The following is a 25,190-nucleotide window of genomic DNA, read 5'->3' as shown; positions in this document are numbered from 1 at the left end:
CTTTCATGATAGAGAATAATTTAATTCTCTTCAAAGCATTCATAATTTTGTAAACTTCTCACATGTCCCCAACCAATCCTCCTTCCTCCCTGCAAGATAAAAGACCAGTTTCCTGCCCCATTACCCTATAAGAAATGTGCTTTATCCAATGGGTAAAGGAGAAATTGTTATTCTTTCTGGATACCCTTATTGGCTCCTTAGATTCTACATTCTGTTGTGATAATGTGGGAGGAGATTCATGAAGAAAGGATTTCAGTGTGGGTTTTGAAAGAGAAGAGAACCTGCTTAAAAGGACCTGTTCATTATAACCACCAACTATGTGATTATGCAAATAGGGATATTAAACAATCCATAAATCTACAGTAGTTATGATATATGGCCAATATAATATGCCATGTATAATGAGGATACAGGAGTAGGGTTGCCATACCTCCAGACCTCGAAACCGGGGAAAATGTGGGACAAAATTTTCAAATGTAGGACACACAAAATGTGTCCTGCATTTGAAAATTTTGTCCTACATTTCCCCTCGCCGCTTGGGCTCCGCCCCCTGCCACGATCGCAGCGAGGCCCGGGGCCCAGGCGGGGAGGGAAAGCCTCCCTGAGTGAAGGATTCCCTCCCCGCCTGGGCCCCGGGCCTCGCCACGATCGCGGCGGGGAGCGGAGGCCAAGCGGCGAGGGAAAGCCTCCCTCAGCTTGCCACATCCTGCCCGGGGGCGGGGGCAAACCGGGGCGGGACCGTGCGGACCCGCCCCAAATCGGGAAAGTTCCGCCCCCAGGCGGGATATTGCAAGCCTATACAGGAGAGAAGTTACTCTTTCAGAATTAACATACTATATGTAAATATCAGTGACACTCCACCATTCTCTCTCTCTCTCTCTCCTTTTCCCCCTCCTGAGTTACCTGCAAAACACTTCTGGTTATATGCAAGCCATGGGGTGAAGGGAGGGGTGTTGATGGGATTTAGGCATACATTGCCAGCTACAAATACTTTAGGCTTTAGTTCTTTATGGTATCACATACAGTTGGTCCTCCATTTTCATGGGGGATCTGTTCTGCCCCCCCCCCCCATGAGAAAATGGAGGCTCCCGTTTATTCAAGCCCCATAGGCTTAAATGGAGTGCGCCCACCATTGCAAACAGTCCTTCGCATATATTCAAGGGCACGGATCCCAGATCCGCACATTAGGAGGGATGACTGTACTTTCTCTAGACCTAAATACTGTGAAGGCACCTGATTTTGTTTGATTTTGGAAGCTAAGCAGGGTAAGCCCTGCTTAGTAACTGCATGGGGGACTGTCAGTGAACACCAGGTGCTGTAGACTATATTTCAGAGGAAGAAACTGGCAAAATCACCTCTGAGTATTCCTTGCCTAAGAAAAACCTATGAAATTTATAGAGTACCTATAAGTCAACAGATGACTTGAAGGCAACTACACACAGACACACATTTTTCCTAGAGCAGTGTCTATTGAGCTATCTAATGTGGAGGGATGGCAGTTATGTTCCCAATGTGCCAGAGATTGGTACTGTATTTGTGCCCATTGGGTACATTTCTTTTTTGCTTTCCTGGAAATTCACTGGGACCAGTGGCTCAGGGACCTATTTTGTCCATGGACCAAGACTCTCAGTAGCACTGTTTTAGAGTGTATATTCCAGTCTTGATGCCCAACTCCTCTCCCACACAATAGGAAAAAAGTCACAGCTTAATATTCATTTTATTTATTATATTCAACCATGTATGGTATACCTTTCTATCCAAAATTTCTAATAGCTTTTAAAATTTGCATACACATCAAAATAGAGCACAACACATACACTTTTAAAAATCAGTTAACCATCAGGGTGAAAACAGAGCTTGGGTAATTCATTTTTTTCTTATAAGAATTCTGAAAAGCCCCTATTAACATGGCCACTGTGGATTCTGGGAATTGTAGTTCAAAATGTAACTTTCCCAAGCTCTAAGAAAAACAATTAGCTGGGGAGTAAATAAGCAATAGACAAAAAGTCAGCAGAAATCACATATAGTTTTCCACATACAAGCATATACATTTTTTAAAAAGTCACAGTGTATAGTTTTTTGTGGGGTTTTTGGTCTATGTGGCCATGTTCTAGAAGATTTTCTTCCTGATGTTTCACCAGGCATCTTCCTCAGGACTAGAATAGCAAAATAAGGACTCTGCAAATGGGAAACCACTCAGAGGCAGGGGCTTTCCCAGCAGATAATGATCACCAATTAGCAGACATTAATCCTCTTTTGCATTAGCCTCCCAGCCTGAGGCCTGCCATCAGCACAGAACAATACACATGCAAAGCACTCCTGCATTCCCAGGCTCACACAGTATATATAAACACTCACTTTTTCCAGGCAAGCATTCTCTGAAGATGCTAGCCACAGATGCTGGCGAAACGTCAGGAAGAATATCTTCTAGAACATGGCCACATAGCCCGAAAAACCTACAAAAAAACAAACAAACCATGGATGCTGGCCATGAAAGCCTTTGACTTAACTCACAATGTATATTTTACCTTTGTTGTTGTTGTTGAGTCATAAAAGTTAAAAAGTAACTTTCCCAAGCTGTCTTAGTTCTGGTAGTTAATTGATAAGTTTGTGCTTTATACATACATATTAAAACACTGTTAGTCATTTGGAAATTTGCATATATTTTCAAACAGCATAAAACACGAAGCACAAACCTAGCCATTAGCCCTCAGAAAAGATAGTAGAAGCTAGATCTTAAAGTACAATTATATCCTGAGTCTCTGAGATCAAGGGAAAAATGCCTTTGGGACATTTGGCAGGATTTGTGCTGTGCTTGTTAGACACGCAGACCCTTTACTGATCATTTTCCAGTGGAAAGAAGTTGAAATGAATCTTTTTTGTCTACAACAAAAGATAACAACCTGAATGAGGTAGGATAGTCTTATGCTTTAACTATTTGGAGTTGTGTTGGTTTAGCAGCCATGTCAGAAACCTTATATGGGCACAAGAACTTGAGCCACTACATCCCTGCTTTTCAGGCACTTTTCAATGTTGTTTGTTGATTTGCCTGTCTTATCTTTTAGCAGCTTCTCTGAAATTAATTGGAGAAAGTTAAGATTCTTAGGTCCCTTCTAGTTCACACAGCCAAGAACTCATAGGCTAGTGTTATTCTTTGTCTCCCCCCTCCATTTCTCTTTATTAAATTGTGGAAAAGCTCTATTGGCTTTCACTAATGTTCAATAGCTGTAATTGTTGTTTGTATATTTCTATGCCACTTCTTAGGAGAGTCTCCCAAAACTGTTTCCATCAAAAGGATGTAAAATGACATTTAATGATTAGAAACAAAACAAAACCACAGAACAGTAGGTCACATCCCATGCAGTGGGAGAGTAGGAATGCTCACACTAGGGCAATTTCCTGACCTTTCCTTCCGACAGCAGCTTTATGGGAGATCATCAGGAAAAGCTTGGCATCTGAAACAGGGGGCTGCAGGGGGAGAGGAAAACTGGGCAGAGAAAGGTGGCGTGGACAAGGATGTGGTCCACATTTAGTGGTCCAGATATGAAACAGTTTCTAGCTCCAGTAGTGCCCAGCCCAGGCATGAGTCAGTGGATATTGATTGTAGACTGTAGACCCCATGCATCTGAAGAAGTAGACTCAAGTCTACGAAAGCTCATGCTGTCAACTTCTTTCTTTTCATTAGTCTCAAAGCTGCTACAAAATCCGTTTGCATATTGATTTCCAGACTAACACTGCTTTGTCTTTGTAGATTGTACAGTTAGATACCAGCATGGTGTAGTAGTTTGAGCGTAGGACTACAACCCTGGAGATCGATTCCCTGCTTGAGCATAAAAAGCCACTGGGTGACCTTTGGCAAGTCACACTCTCTCAGCCTCACAGGATGGCATTGTAACCCCTCTCTGAAGAAACTTGCCAAGAAAACACTGTGATAGGTTTGCCTTAGGGCTGCCATAATTAAAAAATGACTTGGAGGCACACAAAAACAACAACAGTTAAAATGGCAGGCTTCTGGATGCTAGTGTCTGTTTCTTCTTGTGCTCCGCTTTTACACTAGTAGTGCAACAGCAGATAGTCTTGTTGCACTCGACCAAAGTGATGGTTACTGAAGCAAATGATGCTTGATTCACAAATAACAAATAAATGGCTTATTTAGGAAGATGCAGGACTCAGGAGAGTTCCTTTTGGCATATAACTTCCATAATCCCCTGGCACCATCAGTCTTGCTGGTTAGGGGATTATAGTGGCTGCTGTCCAAAGGGTAAATTTTCCAGTGCCTGGGAAAGTGCAAGGGGTACCTGCTTCTCTTCCTCCTTCCTTGGAGGCCAGGCTTGCCCTAAGGCTAGCCTGGTGCCTTTGATCTCCAAGTAGATTTCCAGGTGCTTAGCCTTGATGTGTATTAGTGGTAAGAAGCCAGCTGTATCATTTCACATCCTCAGGTAGTTTGGCATTGAGACAGGAAGTATAAGCTTGATGTGGCTTGATCTTACACCACCCTCACCTTAATTCATTTCTTCACAGAGTTTGTTGTTGCCAGAGTCAGAGCACCCAGGAGCTCCGCATGTGGCACATGGTCTGTTGCATAATCAAGCAAATGATCATGTGTTTTGTGGCATGGACTTCAGCCCTCAAAATCAGAAAACTAGGATGGAAATGCTGACAGGACTTTTGGTAGGAACTGCTTAAGGGTGAGAGATTCAGTGCCACTCTCATTTTCCATCCTGGCTTCTGTGAAATCTGCTGTACCATAGATAAGTGAAGTCACATTTTCCTAGAACATTAAGTGGTGTGTTTAAAAATACACTGGCCTGCTAGTATTTTCCCTTTATTGAATAGCATGGAGATATATTGCAATTTGATGGAATCATCCTGATGAATTTGATCTGTTTATTTGTCCATGCTGCTTTAACTTCAGTTTATGAAGCTGTACTGCTGAAGTGTTTCATAGTCACAGATGCTTATGGACTCCCAATAGCAAGCTACTTCAGCCCATACTAGCTCCCACCCAGTGTATACAACTACAGAGGTGTGTGCATTAGGGTCCAGGTTATCTGAAAGACTGTGTTGTCCCATATGAACTTCCCTGTGCTTTGAGATCTGATGGGGAAGCCCTTCTCTCTGTCCCACCACCACCCTCACAGGTTGATCTGGCAGTAACATGGGAGAGGGCTTTCTCAGTGGCTGCTCCCAGGCCTAGAGAGGGTAGACTGACACCTTCCCTACTGTCCCTCCATAAGCAGGACAGTGAAGCAAAGTTGAAGATTTATTTGTTGCAGTAGGCCACTGATCACTGATTGCTCAGGGGGAAAAGCCTTTCAGAGTATGATGTACAATTTATTTCTTGTTTTTAGCAAACTAGTTTTTAGCTGCTTTTAATTCTATTGGTAGTTTAATTGTGTTTTTAATTTTTCTGTGATATAAATTTTAAAGCCATATCTGTTCTAACTTCTGTAAGCCACCTTGAGTCCCTGACACAATTTTTTATATCCCAGAAAAATTGAATAATTACCATTATCTACATGTATGTTGACTACATATATGGCAAGCTTAGGGTTGCCATCCCTGAGGGCCTCCAAACCGGGAAAAAATGTAGGACATGGTTTTAAAATGTAGGACCTTTTTTTAAAAATTTCCTTGCCAGGAAATTAAAAAAAAGAAAAAGGTCCTACATTTTAAAACCTTGTCCAAGGCCTCCCTGGGGCCTGGGAGACAGTGTCCCCCAAGCAGCAGCCAAGGAGGAAGGGGGGAGGAGGAGAAAAAGGAAAGGGAAGGAGAAAGAAGAAAAGGAGAAGAAAGAAGAATAGGGAACAATATAAAAAGAAGAGGAGGAGGAGGAAGAGGGGAAGAAAAGAAAAAAGGGGAAGAAAAAGAAGAAGAGGAGGGGGAAGAGAAAGAAGAGAAGGAGGGGAAGAAAACAAAGAGGAGGAGGAGGAGGAGGAGGAGGAGGAGGAGGAAAAAGAAGAAGAAGAAGAAGAAATAGGGGAAGGGGAAGGAAGAGAGATAGCTTGCCGGCAAGGCTCTTTTCTGCCCTCGGCCCACGCAAGGGACCAAAGAGGAGACACTCCTCCTCTTGAGGCTGGATGGCCAATGGGGAGAGTGGAGCTGGAACAGCCCTGCCTCCTGCTAGCAGTCACAGGCTCCTGCAGCAGGGGAGGGCTGTCCAGCCATTGGCCAGCCACCCTGAAGGACAGGAGCTCCTGCTCAGCCCTGCGCGCAGCCGCGCAAGAGCACGCAGAGCCAGGGCAAAGTGAGGCAGGTGGCGAAAAGGCTGCAGCAGCAGCCGTAGCAGCAATGGCGGTGGCGGCTGCAGAACAGCCGCGGTTGTTGCGGCGGCGGCAGCGGCAACCAGCTCAACCCGGAGCAAAGAGCCAAACCGGGCCGTGACCGTGCCAAGTGGCCAAAAATCGGGTTTGTCACGCCCCCAGGGGGGGTTATGTCAACCCTAGGTGAGCTTCTTACACTGAAGTTATCGCCTGTGAAAATATTCAGGTCCAGAGGTTCTCTTTATGCCTCCAGGCACGTCTGGGTCATTACTTCAGGTTCTTATGGACTTCATTGATAAACAGTACCCCGATCCATCATTTGTAGCACAGGTACTATTTTGGTAGGAAGGTAACCGTGTTCTGTGCAGTCTGGATCATTATGTCAGGTTCTTATGGACTTCATTGATAAACAGTACTCCTGATCCATCATTTGTAGCACCCTCAAACTCAGCTGCCATTGGTCTGAAGTCATGGCTAACTCCCCGCTAACCCGTTGAGATTCTTACTTGTCTCTTCAGTCACACATCAGCAGCAGAAAGGAAGGCTAAAGAAGAGCTTGATGGGTTAGAAGGTAAGAGGCCAGGACAAAGCAGGGCAAACACAATCTTCCAAAAGAAAGATTTATTCTTTCTCTAATGCCGTAAATATTGCAGAGAATTGAAGGACATTTGTAGTCACCACCTCACATTTGGTTAGTCTGTCCCCAAGCTGGTAAAAACCTCTTAGGCTGGCAGACCTACCTGTCTGACACAACATGTCAGCTTCATATATTGCATGCCAAACCCTCCAGATCTGAGAACAAATCATAAAGGGCTGGTCCCTGTCCATGCTTCTATACTGTGCAGAAAAAGGAAGACTATACAAGAAAGAAAGAATGTGTTCTGCCATGTTGCTCCCATATTACACTGGGTGTACTGACCACCAAGCTTCTGGAGTGAATGAGATTAGGGACTTTGGGGTCAAGAGCTGAAAATGACAAGTAGGTCTGAAATGTATTTTGGAAAGTAACTCTTGTGCCTGTGCGATGTTAGCCATTTTCTGTATGTTATTTATTCCAGTTTTGAATTTCCATCAACAACAAAACATTTTGGACAGACCCATTCTGAATAACTCAGTAATACATCCTGCTGTTCTTTCCTTAAGCAGATTAACTTTTGCGAAGGGATGCATGCTCATTAAAATGTACTAATTAATATGTATGTAAACCATTTCTACCACTTTAATACAAAGCTGTGGCTCTAGACCCTGGGAGTATTTCAGTTGGCAGATTAGAGTTTTATACAATTATTGCTGCAGTCCCTGGGTATATCCAGTTTGACCTGGACACTTATATAATAAGGGTACATTAGGACAGTCTTAGGACTGGCTGTAAACCACGTTAGTACAGAATTTCATAGCTTTTGCTGAATCATACAACTATAGGTTTCACTGTCTGATCCTCTGAGCCATAGAAAAGGGCTTAGAAGTGTGCTGGGAGCATTTGATGAAGTTTCTCAAACCAAAGAGAAGTCTGAGTATAAAATTCCAGAAATTTGAAAATTGTGTTTTAAGTGCCCTGCATAAGGCTTTTCACACGTGCCCTCCCCCCCCCCCCATTTCCAGTCAGCATGCCTTCTTCTTTACCATCTTTGCAACCTACCCATCTTATCCTTCACCAAAACTAGTTTGCCAGAAAATGTCCTAACTACAAATCCAGACCTTACAGCTATTTGTTAAGTCAGTATGTGGACAGGTAATATTTTAGTTCATAGTCTGATTGCATGCAGGGTTTGAACTTCTTTGTCTCATAATTGGAAGATGCTTGCACACACAGAGAGACGTGTGCCACATTCTGGAAAAGAGGACACATGTTCTAGCTTTTGTTGTTGTTGTTAAGCAAAAGCAGGCTCCATATCTGTATTTTAGAATAAAATGTGTCATGAAAAATGAAAAGTGATAGTTTTATGCTTAGTTTCTCCTAAGTTCTTCATTGAGTGATGGGCATTATTGCCTGGACATTGCAATTATAATCTTCTGATCACAGTCTTTCTTTCCTTCCTTCAGCATTTTAGACATATTCCCTACTTTGGTTGCTATGGCTAATGCAAGTCTTCCTCCAAACAGACGTTTTGATGGTATGGATGTGTCTGATGTCCTTTTTGGGCAGTCAAAAAGAGGACACAAGGTAAGGAGTGAATTTTCTAAATATTCAATGTCCAAGTCAGTCCCAGTTATTTCTTTTACTTAGTAGTCATGTGTGATAGTAACAAACAATTGCCATTTAGTGCTGATCAACCATCACACAAGTGTATATGTGTAAAAGGTAAAGTTAAAGGTTTCCATTTTGACAAGGTTGTCAGGTTGAATCCAACTGTTGGGGGTGGTGCTCATCTCTGTTACTAAGCCAAAGAGCCAACATTGCTAAAGATGATCCCATAGTTATGTAGCCAGCATGCCTTCACAGAACACGGTTACCTTCCTACCAAAATAGTACTATCCCAAGCTCTTCCAAAACCTCTGCTTAACCATACTTTCTGGAACAAAACGGAGAAGTCAAAGTATGTCAGAAATACCTCAGAAAGGTTTTTTTTGTATGTATGTCTAAACTTTTAATTAATTAAAAAAAAAAGAAAAAATACCTCAGAACTGTACTGCTAAACTGTTCGGTAACAGGGTGAAATTCCTAACACAGATTAGCTCTTTATATTCTCAAATGAGCTACGTTGGAGCTCAAATAGCTGTGAATGCATTTTAGTGCTGAGGCAGAAAAAAATTGCAGTAACAATGGTGGTAAAAAATAAAATAATAAACTAAATGTTCGATGTAAACCTTTCCTTTAATTAGAAGTCCACACATTTTGGCTGGCTGTGGCTTGGCTGAGGAGGGTGGACATGTTTTTGGTTTGCAATGTCCTGCTTAGCATATTGAGGCACTCCCAAGCGACACTGAAGAGGCTGGGGAAGTCTGGTACAGCTCCATTAGTGAAGAGGCTGGGGAAGTCTCCATTAGTGGACTCTTCAGAACATCCAAAATAGTGGTCTCAGCATGACTTCTCTTCCTAGCTGATACAGTTTTGTGCATTGTTACCACCTCCCTTCACGGTGGTGAGTGAAGATGCTAGTTCTTTGCAATACAAGAGTTAATGTTTTAGCTTTTCATAGAATCATAGAATTGTGGCAGTGTTGGGGGAGGAACGAAATGGGTGTATTCTGGCCCCAAAGCTGGCCCAACATACACCCATTACCTGGGTGCATTGGGTAGTTGTTTGCATGGGTGTCTCACTGTGCCACCCAATGCTGGGCATCACTCCTTTTGAGGCTGAAAATGAGGCGCCCAGCATCAATCGCATAACTGGGCACCTTGTTATAATAAATAAATAAAACTTTTATTTCTACCCCACTTTTTGTAAAAACAATCAAAGCGGCTTACAGTGTTAAAAGAATACACCATATATACAAAATATCCCCCCCCTTAAAAAGAATTAAACAGTTTAAGGTTAAAATTACATGAACAATTAAAACAATAATAATGGGCAGAGTCATCAGATATATGTGGGGGATCGCTAAATGGCCGAGTAATTTATTCTGGGAAGGCCTGCTGGAAGAGATCTGTCTTAACAGCTTTCTTGAAGCTTATCTAGATTGGTGATTTGACAAATCTTGTCTGGTAGGCCATTCCACAGGCTGGGAGCGGTTGCAGAAAAAGCCCTCTGGGAGGTCTCAGTCAATCTGGTCTTTATAACTGCAGTAAGTTCCTCCCAGAGAACCTGAGAGCATGGGGTAGATTGTATGGAAGTAGGCGATCCTTGAAATAAGTTGGGCCCAAGCCATGTAGGGCTTTAAAGGTGATAACCTACACCTTGTACTGTGCCCAAAAACTACTAGGTAGCCAGTGGAGTGACTTTAATATTGGTGTTATATGATCGCTCCTAGATGATCCAGTGATCAACCTGACCCCCATATTCTGTACCAATTGCAGTTTTCGAACTAGGCAAAAGGGTAGCCCCATGTAGAGCGCATTACAAAAATCAAGTCTTGCGGTTACCAGTGCATGTACTACAGTTTCAAGGTCCCCCGGTTCCAGGAAAGGGCGCAGCTGGCTGATAACAGGCACTCTTGACCGTTGCATTCACCTGATTTCTCATGTGAAGCAATGGGTCAAGAAGTACCCCAGGCTGCGAAAACAGTCCTTTGAGGAGAGCGTGTACCACTCTAGGACTGGAGGTTGCAACCCAATGCCTGGTTTAGGGTCCCCTACAGTAAATACCTCTGTTTTGTCTGGATTCAGTTTGAGCTTGTTTTTCCTCATCCAGTCCATCACTGCCTCAAGACACTGACTGAGCGGAGAAATGCCATCTGTCGTTGCTGATAACCGAGACATGGAGAAATATATTTGGGTGCCATCAGCATACTGATAACACCCCGCCCCATGTCTACAGATGATTTCTCCCAGAGGCTTCACATAAATGTTGAATAGCATTGGGGACAGGATGGTGTCTTGAGGGACGCCACAATTAAGCTCTATTTTGGAGGAGCAACTGTCCCCGAGCATCACCCTCTGGAACCTGCCTGAGAGGAAGGAACAGAACCACTGCAACACAATGCCTCCAATTCCTAAGTCTCCCAGGCGTTCCAAGAGGATGTCATGATCTATTGTGTCAAATCCGCTGAGAGGTCTAGAAGCACCAACAGGGTCACGCTCCCTCTGTCGATACCGAGACATTCTGACCTCAGAAGGAGTGATCCATGGCAGGCAGCACAGTGGGACACCTTTTAATGAGTTGGCCACCATCACTGCATAGGGCTCCAGAAGAACCAGGGCAAAAAATGAGATCTTTAAAATTGGTATAAAGGCAGGTTCAGCAGGTTCAGTGCTGAACTAGTTGGACATTGGACAATTTACATCAGAACCTGGGATTGTGCCCTCTTTTGTTCGGACTACTTACTAGGAGGACTGGGGGTGGGGTTGTGTTATTTGGCCCATGTGAACATAGCTCTGGTGGTGTGCTCCTAAATGCCTTTGTTTATTACTGAATTCCAGTACTGAATGTCATCAGGATTTACTCATAAACTAACCTTTAGGACTGGGTGTATATTGCTACATTAATACCCTCAGGCTGTCCTGCTATTGGGTAAAGGACTGTTTTGGATTTCACAAATTGAAAAATCTATTTTTTTTAAAAAACCTACTGTATATAAAACCACAGGATGTAAACAAAGATATAATCCCAGAGATGTTGACACACACTTGTGCTCTTGAGTTAAATGCAGTTTCACAAGTGATGCTACAAATGCCTTCTAATCTGGAATGCCTGACTTTATCAACATTATTGACCTGAAGCAGATTGTGGGAGAGAGCTTTGTATTTCCACATTTAGATTCTGGCTAACAGCACATAAGCATCACGCTGCTAAAACTGCTTTCCCAAAAAGACTATGTGAATTTCTTTCCTTTTTTATTGATTAAAATCAGCATTTATTACATCTATGTTTACAATGTTGATATAACATGTGATTATCCATATTTCTATTTACATCTTGTTCTATGATGCTCATTACAATTACAATAAATTATAATATTGAATACTAGATTTTGGGGCAACCCCACCACATATGATAATATGAGCCATTGCATGTTTTTTGTCGTAATTTACATATTCTCAAAATACCTATTATTTTCATTTTCTATGACATTACTCTTCATAACTTACATGCCCCTTTCAACCATGTTGTTATTATTATAACATATACCATTAATCTAATTGTATATTTTCCAGTACATTTTCAGAAAGTCGTCTATTAATTTCCATTTCTTGACCTCTTCATTTTTATTTTTTAATATTGTAGTCAATTTATCCATTTCTCTTAGATCCAATTTTGTAGCCATTCATCTAGATCTGGAACTATCTTTTTCCCCCCAATGTTTTGCCAACAGTATCCTGGTGGCTGTTACTAAGGCCCGTTCCGCACGGACGTAAAGTACATCCCCAGGATGTACTAGAGTTAGGAAAGGGCATGCTTTACGCACGCTCCTAACCCTAGTACGTCCTGGGGACGTACAAAATGGCAGCGCCCATTCTACACAGCGTCCGCACATCGCGTGGCGCTAATGACGCCGCAAGTGTGCCATTGGCTCCTTGCGGCATCATTAGCGCGCCGCAACAAGAAGCGCCATTTTGGTGCTTCTTTTTTGTGGCGCCAGGGAGCCTTGTGGTTTGGCCGCTGGGGCTCCTCAGCGCCGCTAATGGTGGCGGCAGCAGGCCGCCGCTTTCAGGCGGTCTGTAACGCGCCTAAGTAAAGAATGATCTTCCAATGTGACTTTTCTATTATATTTCCCATAAAGGAAGTCATATTGAGTAAGTAAAGTTCTGGTGCCATAGGATATTTTATATTGAACATTTTTTGTATTATGTAATGAATTTTCTTCCAAAACCTTTTAATTTTGGGGCATCCCCACCACATATGGTAATATGAGCCCTTTTCTTTCTGACATTTCCAACATTTGTCATCACTCAAGTTGTACATTTTGGCTATTATAACAGGAGTAAAATACCATCTGTTTGATACCTTCATATAATTCTCCTTTAGATCCTGTGCCACAGTGAATTTAGATGTTTTTTTTCCAGGATTTTTCCCAATTTTCCATCGTAATTGTATGTCCAATTTCTTGAGCCCATTTTGTCATGTTAGATGTTACAGTTTCATTTTCCAATTCACGCATCAAAAGCACTTTATAGAACTTTGCAATCTTACATTTCTCTTTATCCCAAATTATTTTATCAATTTCATTTTCTCTGTTTTCAAAACCTTCTTTGGCGGCATCTTGTTTAAATTTGGATCTTATTTGTAAGTATCCAAACCACTGAATTTTTTTGTCTTCCTTCTCCAGTTCATCTTTAGATTTTATATCTATCTCACCTTTTTCATTTACCTTTAGCAAGTCCTTATAACTTAACCATTCTTGGTTTTTATCCCATCTGCTGCAAAATGCCTCCTGAGTTGATACCCACATTGGGATTTTTGTTAGTATCTTTTTTTGTCAATATTCCAAATTTTTAACAAGGTTTTGCGGATAGAATGTTAACTTGTTGTTTTTGATACCATAAATAAGCATGCCAACCAAACCTTATATTAACTGACTCAGTATTTAACAAATTGATGTTGTATGCCTTAATCCAATCCTGTACCCATAGTAATCTGCATGCCTAGAAATAAAAAAAAAAAGACTATGTGAATTTCAAGAGAGGCAACTTTTGTCTCCAGTGGAGAAGTAATTTTTGCCAACAACTCCATGGGGAAGTTCATATGCATTATCTTGGGGCTCTCATTTACATACAAAGAAAGTGCATATTATACCTGCACAATTAACATAACAGCAAGTTTGACCCTTAGAATCTGTGTCTTGTCTTATCTCAAAGACAAAAGGCTGCAGAGAAAAAATACTTTTTTGAAAATAATTCTTATTCTAATTCATATTCTAATTCTAATATGGGCTTCATATTATTTTAAATATGAAACACACATTTAGGCTTCAGTATGACATCACATGTGGCTTCTCAGAACTCAGGCAGGTGCCAACTGAATTTTATTATGTATGTAAGTAGTTCAATAACAAGAAAGCAGAATATGCAGAAAACAACTTTTGATTCAGACTCCAGAATGGGAGAGAAACAACTCTCTGTTTATCTCTTAGAAGGCTAAATTTGCATGGCTAGATGTGCATTATCAGAGCATTTAATATTCATAGGCCTAGTGCTTTCTCAAAGATGTATGTTAAGTCCTTGGATGTCATTCCATTATATCATCATTGCTATTATTGTGGGTAAAGAAGGAATAATATTAGTTGACATGTATCTTATCACTTCAGTTTAAATGTATGATAACAGAATATTTTCATCTAGAAATTATGTATGACCAGTATTCATTTTGGATAGTCTTTAGAACAGTGCTTCTCAGGCTATCTGATGTGGACTATCAGCACTTATTTTTTTTCCAGTGTTCAGTGGGTTGGCACCATGTTTGTATGCATTCAATACAGTTATTTGTTTCTTTTCTGAAAACTTGCCAGGAATCAGCAACCAATAGTTCACAAACCAGAACGAGTCCAGGGACCACCACTTTGAATAACAGCAGTTTAGAGGATTCAGTGTGCATATGTTTGTGTGGTGGCAATGGAGATTCCCAGCAATATATCTTTAAAAAAGTAAATTAGAGGAAGTATAACTCAGCCAATTCAGTGTGGTATTACTGGTTATCACATTGGTTGCTGTCATTCATTAATCCAAATTTATTAAAAAAGAGAAAGAAAGAAAGAAAGAAAGAAAGAAAAGGTGGCGTAACACTTAGGGGTATTTTGTATAGTGCTAGTCTTTTGCTGCTAGCGAAATAGCCCAGCTGCAGTGTTGATTATCAAGTTAAGTCAGTATTGTGCTTCCAATAAGCATTAAAATACCAGTTGTGTTGCAATCAGTGTGCATGGAAGGTCTCAGCCTGTCATTTTGTTAGAGCCGGTTGGTCCTTCATGAACATATTTGGGGACAAAAAACTGGCACACGGTCCTTTTCCCATTTCAGCTTCACTTGTTACCTGTCAAATCTTTTTTGCATTTGTACATTTTGCTGTTGGTGGCTGGGTGGCTCTCTCAGACGTCTCTGTTCCAAGCAAAACTAATTTTCAGTTTCCTAGAAGATCCCCCATGTCTTCTGTACATGCAATCGGAAAGACACAAACAAGTCAAAAGGAAAAAAACTCACTGTCCCTGGCAAATGGGGCTAGATTCCATATTCTTTGCTTGCCTTGACAAACAGGATTACAATTAAGTTTATTTAGCCTGAGTCTTGGCTCAGACCATTGTATCCTTCAGCAGTTAGTAAATAGGGCAGCCCTTACATCCACATCCTGCCATTTTCTGTCCATATGATAATAGGACCGGCAACGTTATGCATGAGAACTGCAGTTTGCTAGGCTGGTGCTAATAAAGCACATTTCTAAGTATTCTGTGGCTTATTCCTTCTCCCACTCTTAAATGGGGAGCCTTGCAGACATAAGCATGCAAATTGTTTTGAATACTACTATGCGGTGTACTTTTGTGTTCTATGTCCTGCTGGGCAATTCAGAGCACACTGGGATTCTCTGTTTTGATTTTTAAAAAATTCACAGAGGCCATAGCTTAACTCTGAGAGAACCTGAATATGAAGGGAATACCCATAAGACCCGTGGAAGCTCCTATTTTGCTTTATTTCTGTTATTTTAGTGAAGGGTTTAAAAAAAAAAAAAAAAAAGCCTATCTGCTTTAAATAGGAAGGGCCATAGCTCAGTGGCAGAGCACATAGTTTGCAGGCTCATACAGGGAAATATGGTGTGCCAGATAGCCTGGGCCTGGGCTATATAAGATTTAGAGGTCATAACCAGCAGTTTGAATTGTGTCTGGAAACAAATTGGCAGCCAGTGAAGTTGTTTCTCGATTGCTTGCCCAGTGTTGTTTCTGAGGAAGCCACGCTTGAGACCAGATTCACAGATGGGGAATAGTCACAACTAGTTTATCTTTGAGACACAAGAGTGTTTAATTTACTAACTGGCCTCGCATCAGGAGGCATGGAGATGCACTATCCACGATGCTGCAGCCTTTTTCGAAAGCTCACGGCGAATGAGTCTCGAAGAGAAACGACAACGCAGAAAGAACCACAACCCAGAAACATTACCCAAGGAGACTTTCTGCTGTGCTTTCTGCAACCAGACCTCTTTATCCTGGATTGGCCTTTTTAGTCACCAACGCGCTTGTACAAAGCGCGGGATGAGTCCTCCCTGAATCTTCGTTTGCGAAGCACAGCCAGAGAGAGAGAGTGACCTACATACTGCTTTCAGAAGGGCTGTTAATTGTCATTAAATCACTTGCTGTTGTCAGTTTTGTGTGAATGTTGGTATCCCTTTGCTGCAGTTTTTCCACACAATTGTTAGCATCAGTGTCTTAATTCATGTGTTTACTAGTTTCATTTATATCTTGTTTTCTCCTCAGTGAGTTCAAGACTGCATCCAAGGCTCTCCTTTTCCTCACTTGATTCATACAAAAACACTGTGAGGTAGATCAGTGTGAGAGATAGTGAGTGGTCCAAGATCATCTTGGCTGCATCCACACTACAAAAATAATTCAGGTTGGCACCACTTAAACTGCCATGGCTCCATGCTATGAAATTCTGGGAACTGATGTTTTGTGAGACATTTAGTCTTGACAGAGAGCTCTGATGCTACAACAAACTACAGTTCCCAGAATTCCATAGTACTTAGCCATGGCAGTGAAAGTGGTGTTGCCCTAGATCATTTCTGCAGTGACCCTAAGAGCTTTATAGTTCAGTAAGGCTTGATCCTGGATCTCCCACCCAAATTCTAGAGCAGCTCTCTCTAATCATTACACCACACTGGCTCCCAAATTACTTTCAATGGCAAAACTTTTGCCGGTCTTCCTTTCTGTTTATGAAGACTATCACACGGGAAAATCAGAGGATTAAAAAGGCATTTTCCTGGGAAAGTCATGCGATTGCGGTAGAGATTTTCACACACATCATGATCTGAGAGGACATATCCTGGAAAGAACCAGGAATGCTCCAGCAACAAACCATTCATGGGGAAATCCCGTGAATGCCATGAATCACACAGGGAAAATCGCAACGTCATCTGAAAATCTTCACCGCGATTGTGCAACTTTTCTGGGAAAATGCCTTTTTAATCCCCTGATATTCCCTGTGTGATAGTCTCTATGTCTCTGGGAATTTAATGGGATTTGCCCCAATTTAAGTAGGTATAGGATTGGAGCCCAAAGATCAGTTTATTTGTAGCAGAGAATACCTACTGATTTATTAGTTTTAACAAGACTTGTTGAGTATGTCAGTTTGCCTAATTGTTTGCTCCTTGAGTGTGTGTGTGATGCCTCTTGTAAATGAGATCTTTACATTATTTATGACACAGTGTTAAATGATATGCTCAGTTTCCCTTAATACAGTCACCAGAATTAAGCTGGTTGATTCTTCCTTCAAAATGACTGTGTACTATATTTCCAGAACCAACACATTTTGAACAGGATGTTCTTAACAGGTGCTGTTGGTTGGATTATTCTGTGCTGACACATCACATACTCTGTTCACACATTTGGGATACCATTATTACTACTGTTTGATATTGTTTGGTGTATTACCACTACTCTTTGATCTGTTAGAATGAGTGTTATTGATTTTTCTTTCCTGTAGATAGTATGGTGATTTAAGAATGATGTTCTCTGCTTGTTCAAACCTTGCATGCCCAAACCAAGGCATACACACTCAAAAGTTAGTCTCATTTAATTCAGTGAGATTAATGCTACACTCTGTGTGTACAGCAGAGGCAGGAAACTTCCAGGGGACAGGGAACCACATTGCCCACTCAAACCCACTGTTCTTGTTTCTGTCTCTGACTTCCCAGAGTCTCCAGCCTCCTATTGTAACTGTGAAAAAAAACTCAGTGGTTTTGTTGTTCTTTTTGGTGGGTTACAGACTGCCATTTAGGACGTGCTCCGCGCGTCCTATGGTTAGGAAGGGGCGTGCTAGGGTTGGGAAGGGTTGCCCCTTCCTAACCGGCCCCGTTCCCAACGCGTGCGGAGTGCGTCCTAAATGGCAGCGCCCATCCACATGGGTGCTGCCATTTTTACGTCATGGATGCTATGCGTCCAGACGTGGCACGGCGGAAGTGACGCCGCGAGTGCGCCCCTCGCGTTGCCACTTCCGGGGGCCAAAAATGAGCGCCATTTCGGTGCTCTTTTTTTGCTGCGTCAAGAAGCCTCGCAGTCTGGCCGCTGGAGCTTCCCGCCGCAGCTAATGGCGGCGGCGGGAGAACGGCTGCTTGAGGGCGGTCTGTAATGCGCCATAGTTGTTGCTAAAATAAGATACCTGTTCCTTACATTTCTCTTTCACCAGAAAATCAGTGTTTCCAGGAGCACAGGTCTCCTCATGGTTGGGGTGCACACGTATCTTATTTCAAAGGGAAAGAAATTCTTTTTAGAGTAAAATGTTTCTTTTTAGCTGCAGCAGGGGGGCTTTTAGAGTGCACAAAAACCAACCAAATTAGGTGCTTGTTGTGGGCCTTCAGAAATTTCAACAGGGAGAAAAGTAAGGTACTGCACTTCGGCAGAAAAAATGAAATGCATAGATACAGGATAGGGGACACCTGTCTTAACAAGACTCCATATGAAAGGGATCTAGGAGTCCTAGTAGACCACAAATTGAACATGAGTCAGCAGTGTGATGCAGCAGTTAAAAAAGCCAATGCAATTCTACGTTGCATCAATAGAAGTATAGTTTCTAGATCATGAGGAGTAATAGTGCCACTCTATTCTGCTTTGGTCAGGCCTGAAACACTATGTTTAGTTCTGGGCACCACGATTCAAAAAGGATATTGACAAGCTGGAGCATGTCCAGAGGTGGATGAAAGGTCTGGAAGCCATGCCCTAATTGGAGAGACTCAGGGATCTGGGTGTGTTTAGCCTGGAGAAGTAACTTTCCTAAAGTCTGCTTAAATGTTATGCTGGCCACAAATTAGTGCACATCCTCAAGAGACTAGCAGTCTCCAGCTGTCCCAGAACAGTCTTGATTCATTCTCTGTAATCCCACTTTTCAGCTGCTTTGAAAAAAGTTTCAGTTTCTCTCTCCTCTTTCCACTTTTCCTGCTTTGTCCTCAGTTTACTTCAGTTGGTGAAAACAGAGCTCATACTTTGCACCCACTTAGCAGAGTGGGCGAGAGGAGAGACATGGCTGAAGCTTACCCTTCCCTGTAAATTCAGTCAAAATCAAACTGCTGCATCATCTTCTAGCTTGCCTTTGGTTCCTCATTAATAGGTTTTGCCATCTTTTCTGATGTTTCTTGGCCACATGTATCTCAACTTTCATCTGTGAAATGCTGGAGAGTATGCAGATATGACATGAAAATGCATCTAGGATTGCTATTTCCAAAGCCTATGCAAATGAGCAGTTGGAAGTGCAGGACCATCAAGTACATTCTATGTTTAAAAAAAGAAATATATTATGTAAATGTTTGGTTACCCAGTTAATGAAATGAATGTATTGAAAACATAAACCTAATAAAACCTAACTTTGTAAACAAATCTGAGTGATCTGCGTTTCCCAAGGGACAATTTCTACTGGCTTGAAAGAGGGCTCACGGCAACTGTTTTGTACATATTTAGGACTGAAATTAACAGCCTGTACAGGTTACAGAAATTTGGCTCAAATACTAATATGACACACTGACACAGGGCCAATTCTAATTTTAAACCAGCTTTTGGAACAGCCATCAGTTGCGTAATAGACAAAGTTGTCAAAACAATTTATTTTTTAAAAAACCCACCACAACACTTGATTTTTAAGCATTTGTTTATTAATCTCTTCCCACCTTTAGATTTGGGGTTGAGGGGTCCATGTGGATCTCAAAATAATATTGGGAATGTGTGTACAACCTTTGGGTTGCACTTTTTTTCACCCTTGTTATAAAGGGATGGGGCTGAATCTGTAAAGAAGACAGTTCCTCTGTAACAGTGCAGTTCTGACTGGCTAGTACCTGCACTGTCACCATGATCACCATCACCTAATTTCTGAACTAGTTTAAAAACGCACTTTAAAAATGTGTTCCTTTCTCTTCCAAATGGAGAATTAACTGACTTGGTTCAAATATAACGGGAAAATGTGCCACTACATCAGTGAATTACAGCAAGCCTCATCCAACTTTTCCTCCACGTTTGCACACAAGAGGATAGGAATTGAAATCTTCTAGTTTTAAGTGAACCAAAATTTCTTCTGACATTGAACTCAAGGAAGTGTTTGTTTAAACTTGAGGGAAAAGCCACACTTTGAAACTTTGATGGCTCCCGGTTTCATCTCACTATCATTTAAACTTAGAATTCTCTAAGTTCAAATATCACAGGGAACTTTTGTTTCAGGAGGAAATAAAAAACTCCTGACTTTCTGTTTGTGGTCGTGAAATAGTTGGCAAGTAAAGAAGTAAGCAAATGTGGAGTGGAACAGGTAAAATGGAGTTCATGTGTATAGTGCAGAGTTTTGGATCTGTTTTTTCCTCCCAGCAGAAGGACATATTATTTTGGGGGAAAGTGGTAGGGTGTTGATGCATACTGTTGGCAGAAGGGACCAAAATCTGAGGTTATCTGAGTTAAAGCTCATCCATATATGCAACACCATTTTTAAACACACAATTTTACACAATACTCATAGATGTGCTTCCCTTTGCTCCTGTGTAGCACTCTGTGAAAAGAGCTCCCATTTCTCAGCCTTCAGCCTAATAACACAGGGAATTGCCCATGCAGGAGAAGAGAAAACTCTTGTCCTATGGGCAGTGCACCTCATTTCGACGTTGTATTTGTGTGGTGGGCTTTCTCCAGTGAATTATAGTCTAGCCAAGGTGTAGATGTAATTTAGGGCTACATACATCCACACCACATTCAGACTATGCTAACTCTTTTTTCATCATGCAGCACAGAAGCAAAGTAAAATTTCCATTGTGGAAAAGAAAGGTCTCTCCATCCACGGTCAGCTTGGCAGAGGGAGCCAGTCTTTCTTCCTATAAGCACATGTCTACTCAGAGCTGATCGGCTGCTTGCAAAATACTTATTTTATTTATTTCATTTATATCCTGCCTTTCTCCCAGGAAGGATCCAAGGTGGCTCACAGATAAAACCTTTAAAATTGCACTAAAATTCAAAACAATTAAAATGTCTATATCCAATATAAAATCACAAAATATACACAAGTTAAAAAACAAACTAAAAATCCACCTGCTCCATAAAACCGCCCTGCTATGCATTATATACACAAAGCCTGCTGGCATAAAAATGCTTTTACTAGCCAGCAAAAAGCCAGCAGGGAGGGGGCCAGCCTAGCCTCCTGAGGAAGGCCATTCCAGAGGGTGGGAGCAGCCACCGAGAAGGCTCTGTCTCGTGTCCTCACCAAGCGAGCCTGTGATCTTGGCGGGACTAAAAGAAAGCCTTCTCCTGCAGATCTTAGGACTATCACAGGTTTGTAGTGGAGGGAGCAAGGGAGACTGAGGGAGAGGTGGTAGGAGGCTCTGAAAGAGGGAATATGGCCCATGGGTGAAGACTAATTGAGGGTCTACAGTGTACTGGATGGGGCCTGCAGTCTGGAGACTTTTTGCTGCTGATGTAGCAGGAAACTGCAGCTTCCTGTTATGTGCAAACTGAGACTCCTATGTGAAAATTCTTACTGAAATCTCTCCTTTGGGGTTAACTCTGTTTTCACTTTCTGATCACTGTTCACTTAAGGAAGAGTTACATACATTATTTATCAGCTTCACAGGTGTTTGGGTGCTTGCTCAGACAGGGATGTCATATCTCATGTTGCTTGCTGTCTAGAACGCTGGTAGTTCCTCCACCCACCCCAGCTTCTTGTTTTGTTTTGTTTGTGAGACAAGGACAGCTGTTTGCATTGTGGTTGATGATGATGTCAGATATCCTCTGATACTCAGTGGGTGTACAGACGCTCAACTCCACACCTAACAAGAAGCATTCGGGAATATCTCCTTCCGGTCAGGTCTGTGAGGAAAAAAAGGAAGCTAATAATCAAAGAGAGAAGGGTTTCTCCTAGTCACTGTGTTGACTTGGGAGGGAAATAATCTTGTTTAGCACTGGTGTCTCCAGATTTCAGGAAAACCTTGGTTATAGCTTTTCTGACTACCCACAGGGGCTAGTTTCATCCACAGAGGGATTTTCTCTTGGCTTTTCACGTTAGCCATGAGTAGGGTTGCCATAACTCTCAACCTCCAAACCGGGACAAATGTAAAAAAATGTAGGACAAATGTAGGACAAAATTTTACAACCCCCCCAATGTAGGACATATTTTTAGAATGGAGGACACACGAAACATTTTGATAATTTAAAAAAGTATTAATATAAACGCATGTTTCTTAGGCATGCTCAAAATGGAGGACATTTTGGCATTATTCCTAGACAGATGGCAGAAATGAACTTCCCTTTTTGGCCAACCCCCACACGACAGCACATTTGGGCATTGAACGTGGCTTTATTTAACATGGCCTCTTGCATATTTCAGAGGCTTATTCCATAACCAAACCCTTTGGGTTTAACACTGAACATGGGTTAACATGGCTATGCATATTTAACATGTCAAAGTGATTTAACAAGAAGTGGAATTGCCCTCGGTTTCAGGTTTCTTACCCCAACTGTACTTCTCAGAAGTGTCTACTTGGTCAAGGTACTTTGGTTTTTCTTCACTGCGCATGAGTTTGTAAAAATCAAAGCAACTTACATTGGCCATGCCTCAGAAACCTGCTGATATCAATATCACCATCATCATCATCATCGCTATCACTGTCAAAAGAAGGCAGACTTGTTAGCATTAAAAGCAGAAAAAATACACAGAAAAGGCACTTTAGAAAAAAAAGCCTTAGGAAATGGGCACCCCCCTCTTCCTCCTCCTCCTCCTCCCTCTTCCTCCTCCTGCTACTCTTCCTCCCTCTTCCTCCTCCTGCTACTCTTCCTCCCTCTTCCTCCCTCTCCTACTCTTCCTCCCTCCTCCTCCTCCTCCGGCCGCTGCTGCCTCGCCGGGCCTGGGCCGGCCTGCCCACATGGAGAACAAATAGAGGAGGAGCCCCTCCTCTTGAGGCTGGCTGGCCAATGGGGGCAGACTGGAGCTACAACAGCTCTGCCCCCTGCCAGCAGCCATTGGCCAGCCAGCCTCAGGAGGAGGAACTCCTCCTGCTTAGTCCTGCGCACGGCCCTGCAAGAGCGTGCAGGGTAAGAGGAAGTGCCAGCACGGGTGGCAAAGGCTGCGTCCATGGTGGTGGCCACAGCGGCGGTGGTAGTAGCATGCGGTGCGCAGCGCAACAGCCGCAGGGGCGGTTGCACGGAGCGGCAGCCGCAGCAGCTGCCATAGCCACCCGCAGTGGCAGCTGACCCGGGGCAAACCAGGGTCAGTGAACGAACCAGGACAGGACGACCCCTCCCAGTTCAAAAGCGGGATTGTCCCGCCCCCAGGCAGGACATAGCAACCCTAGCCATGAGGAGTGGCAACTGGGTATTGGGAAGAGCTGTTTCACAGCAACCCTGAGAACAAGCAGTTCTCTGGGGTTGTATGTTGTTGAGGCTTGTTGTGATGGTTGAAAGAATTCTTGAAGAACCTGAAGATGTGGAAATTGTTTTAGGCATAGCTTGTAGGGAGCTGTTGCTTTAGTCCTCAAAGGTATAATGACCTAGTCCAATTTTCTTGGTTAGAGAATAAAACTGATGCTTAGTTGATAAGACAGAATATAGTCACAGGTAGGCGCAACCCAAAATATTTTGCTGCCTAAGGTAGATCAGCAAATGGGTGTTTCTGTGTGTGCTTGGACATATGAATGGATACATATGTACAATCAAGATACTCAGCACCCAGTTGTCTTATTGGCAATTTCAGACAGAAGCTTCCACATGTCTCTCTTTTCTTCGCTGGCACCAAAATACAATAATCAGTTAAATTGATTATTGTTGAGCAATAATGCAATAAATTAAGGGGGGCAGAATGTGATATCCAGACTCCCAGAATTAGATGCCTGAGGCATCTCGCCTTCATCTACCTAATGGTCGGGTTGGCCAGGTCATCTGAAGCATAATTCATTCTCAGACATGGATTACTACTGTACAGAGTTAGAGCTGCATGCACTGCATCAGAGCAAAAAAGGACAATAACAGGGTCAAGTTGTTCAGTGCTAGGTCCTGTGGTCTTTGAAAGAAAAGCACATTTATTAGGGCAAACATTTTAAAACGGTGAGCATTATTTGTTCTGCATGTGGGAGTAAGTTTGCTCCTTGTTCATGAAAGAAAAGTCAATGCAGTTGGCTTTGTTAATATAAACTTAATGAGTTCTGCAAAGACACCGCTGTCTTTTTCTCTCTCTTCGCATATAAAGAAGCAAAAACCACACTGGGGTATTCTTTCTGCTCACATGCTAACCTTGGGAATCACATGTGAAAGGATGAACAAATATTATGGAGTGGGGGTAAGGGATTTGATTTGATTTGTATTTTTACAACAAAGTGTACCCTGGGGGAACATTAATTTGACTTTTAGGCAGTTGTCAACTACCTTTGGGTGTGGAGAGAGGCAGCTAGTTAAGCCTAGCGCATTCCAGTGCATCCCAAGTGAATGGTGAGTAGCTGCTTCTCAAGAGCTGGCATGCAGCCATCAGCATCGAAATGCAGGAGTTACCTCTTGGCAGTAGCAGCCAAGGCCTTATAATGTAATCTGTCTGCGAGTCCTGAGAGTGGTTTGAATATCTACAGTCATAGAATCTCCTCTGAGTGGTATTTAGGGAAGGAAGGACTGAAATACCCTTGAGCTTCCAGTGTGCTTCAGGAGGATTTCAAGTGTGCCAAGGCAGGTTCCTAGAGGAGAGTTGCCAGCCACGGCTGCTTTAGCTGAAATAGAACAGTGAGGAGACGTGCACAGAGCCTTTCCTAGACTTGAGAATGGGGACATCAGTCCATGTCACATTTTGGAGTGGGGACAGAGGTACTTTGGTGTGCTTGGGATGTGTTTTTGTGGCTCGTGAGGGGAGGGGTGAAGAGCAGAAAGTTGGCCCTTGGCCCCCATGCAGTTAGCCACTTATCCTAGAGAATTCACTATTGGGCGTGGTTGGTGGCACTAAGTCCTTTGTGCCAACAAGGCAGTCTTATCTGTAAGACAGTGTTATCTGGGTATGGACAAGCATTCCACATGTCCTGTGGGCACAGGGTTAGGAGAAGCTATGCCTGTTAAGTCATTGTATCTGAGCAGACAGTAGCCATATATTCTGGGTACTTTGAGAGCCCTGGGATATCAATCTGTGGTCCAAAACACACTGCAGAAATAATCCAGTTTGAGACTGCTTTAACTGCCCTGGCTCAATGCTAGGGAATTCTAGGAACTG

At 42.5% G+C, this 25,190-nt stretch overlaps 1 protein-coding gene across 8 annotated transcripts in view; it reads left to right on the top strand.

Moving 5' to 3' along the window:
• The window catches only part of ARSG (arylsulfatase G), a 143,020-nt gene that overhangs the window by 103,942 nt on the left and 13,888 nt on the right, over positions 1-25,190 (top strand). For 7 of the 8 annotated variants that reach the window (XR_016282506.1, XR_016282507.1, XM_089540532.1 and 4 more), the window contains one exon: positions 8,307-8,427. Coding sequence is in view for 6 of the 8 variants with exons in the window: in XM_089540532.1 (XP_089396658.1) it covers positions 8,307-8,427 (121 nt within the window). In the remaining 2 variants the exon portion in view is untranslated. Of the gene's footprint in view, positions 1-8,306; positions 8,428-10,554; positions 12,041-25,190 lie in introns of those variants that run through there. The other variant, XM_089540568.1, reaches the window with a different exon arrangement.

Source organism: Sceloporus occidentalis, unplaced genomic scaffold, assembly GCF_023333645.1.
Source record: "Sceloporus occidentalis isolate IW3139 unplaced genomic scaffold, rSceOcc1.0.p SCAF_1, whole genome shotgun sequence".
NCBI lineage: Eukaryota > Metazoa > Chordata > Lepidosauria > Squamata > Phrynosomatidae > Sceloporus > Sceloporus occidentalis.
This window is presented reverse-complemented; position numbering and strand designations above follow the sequence as displayed.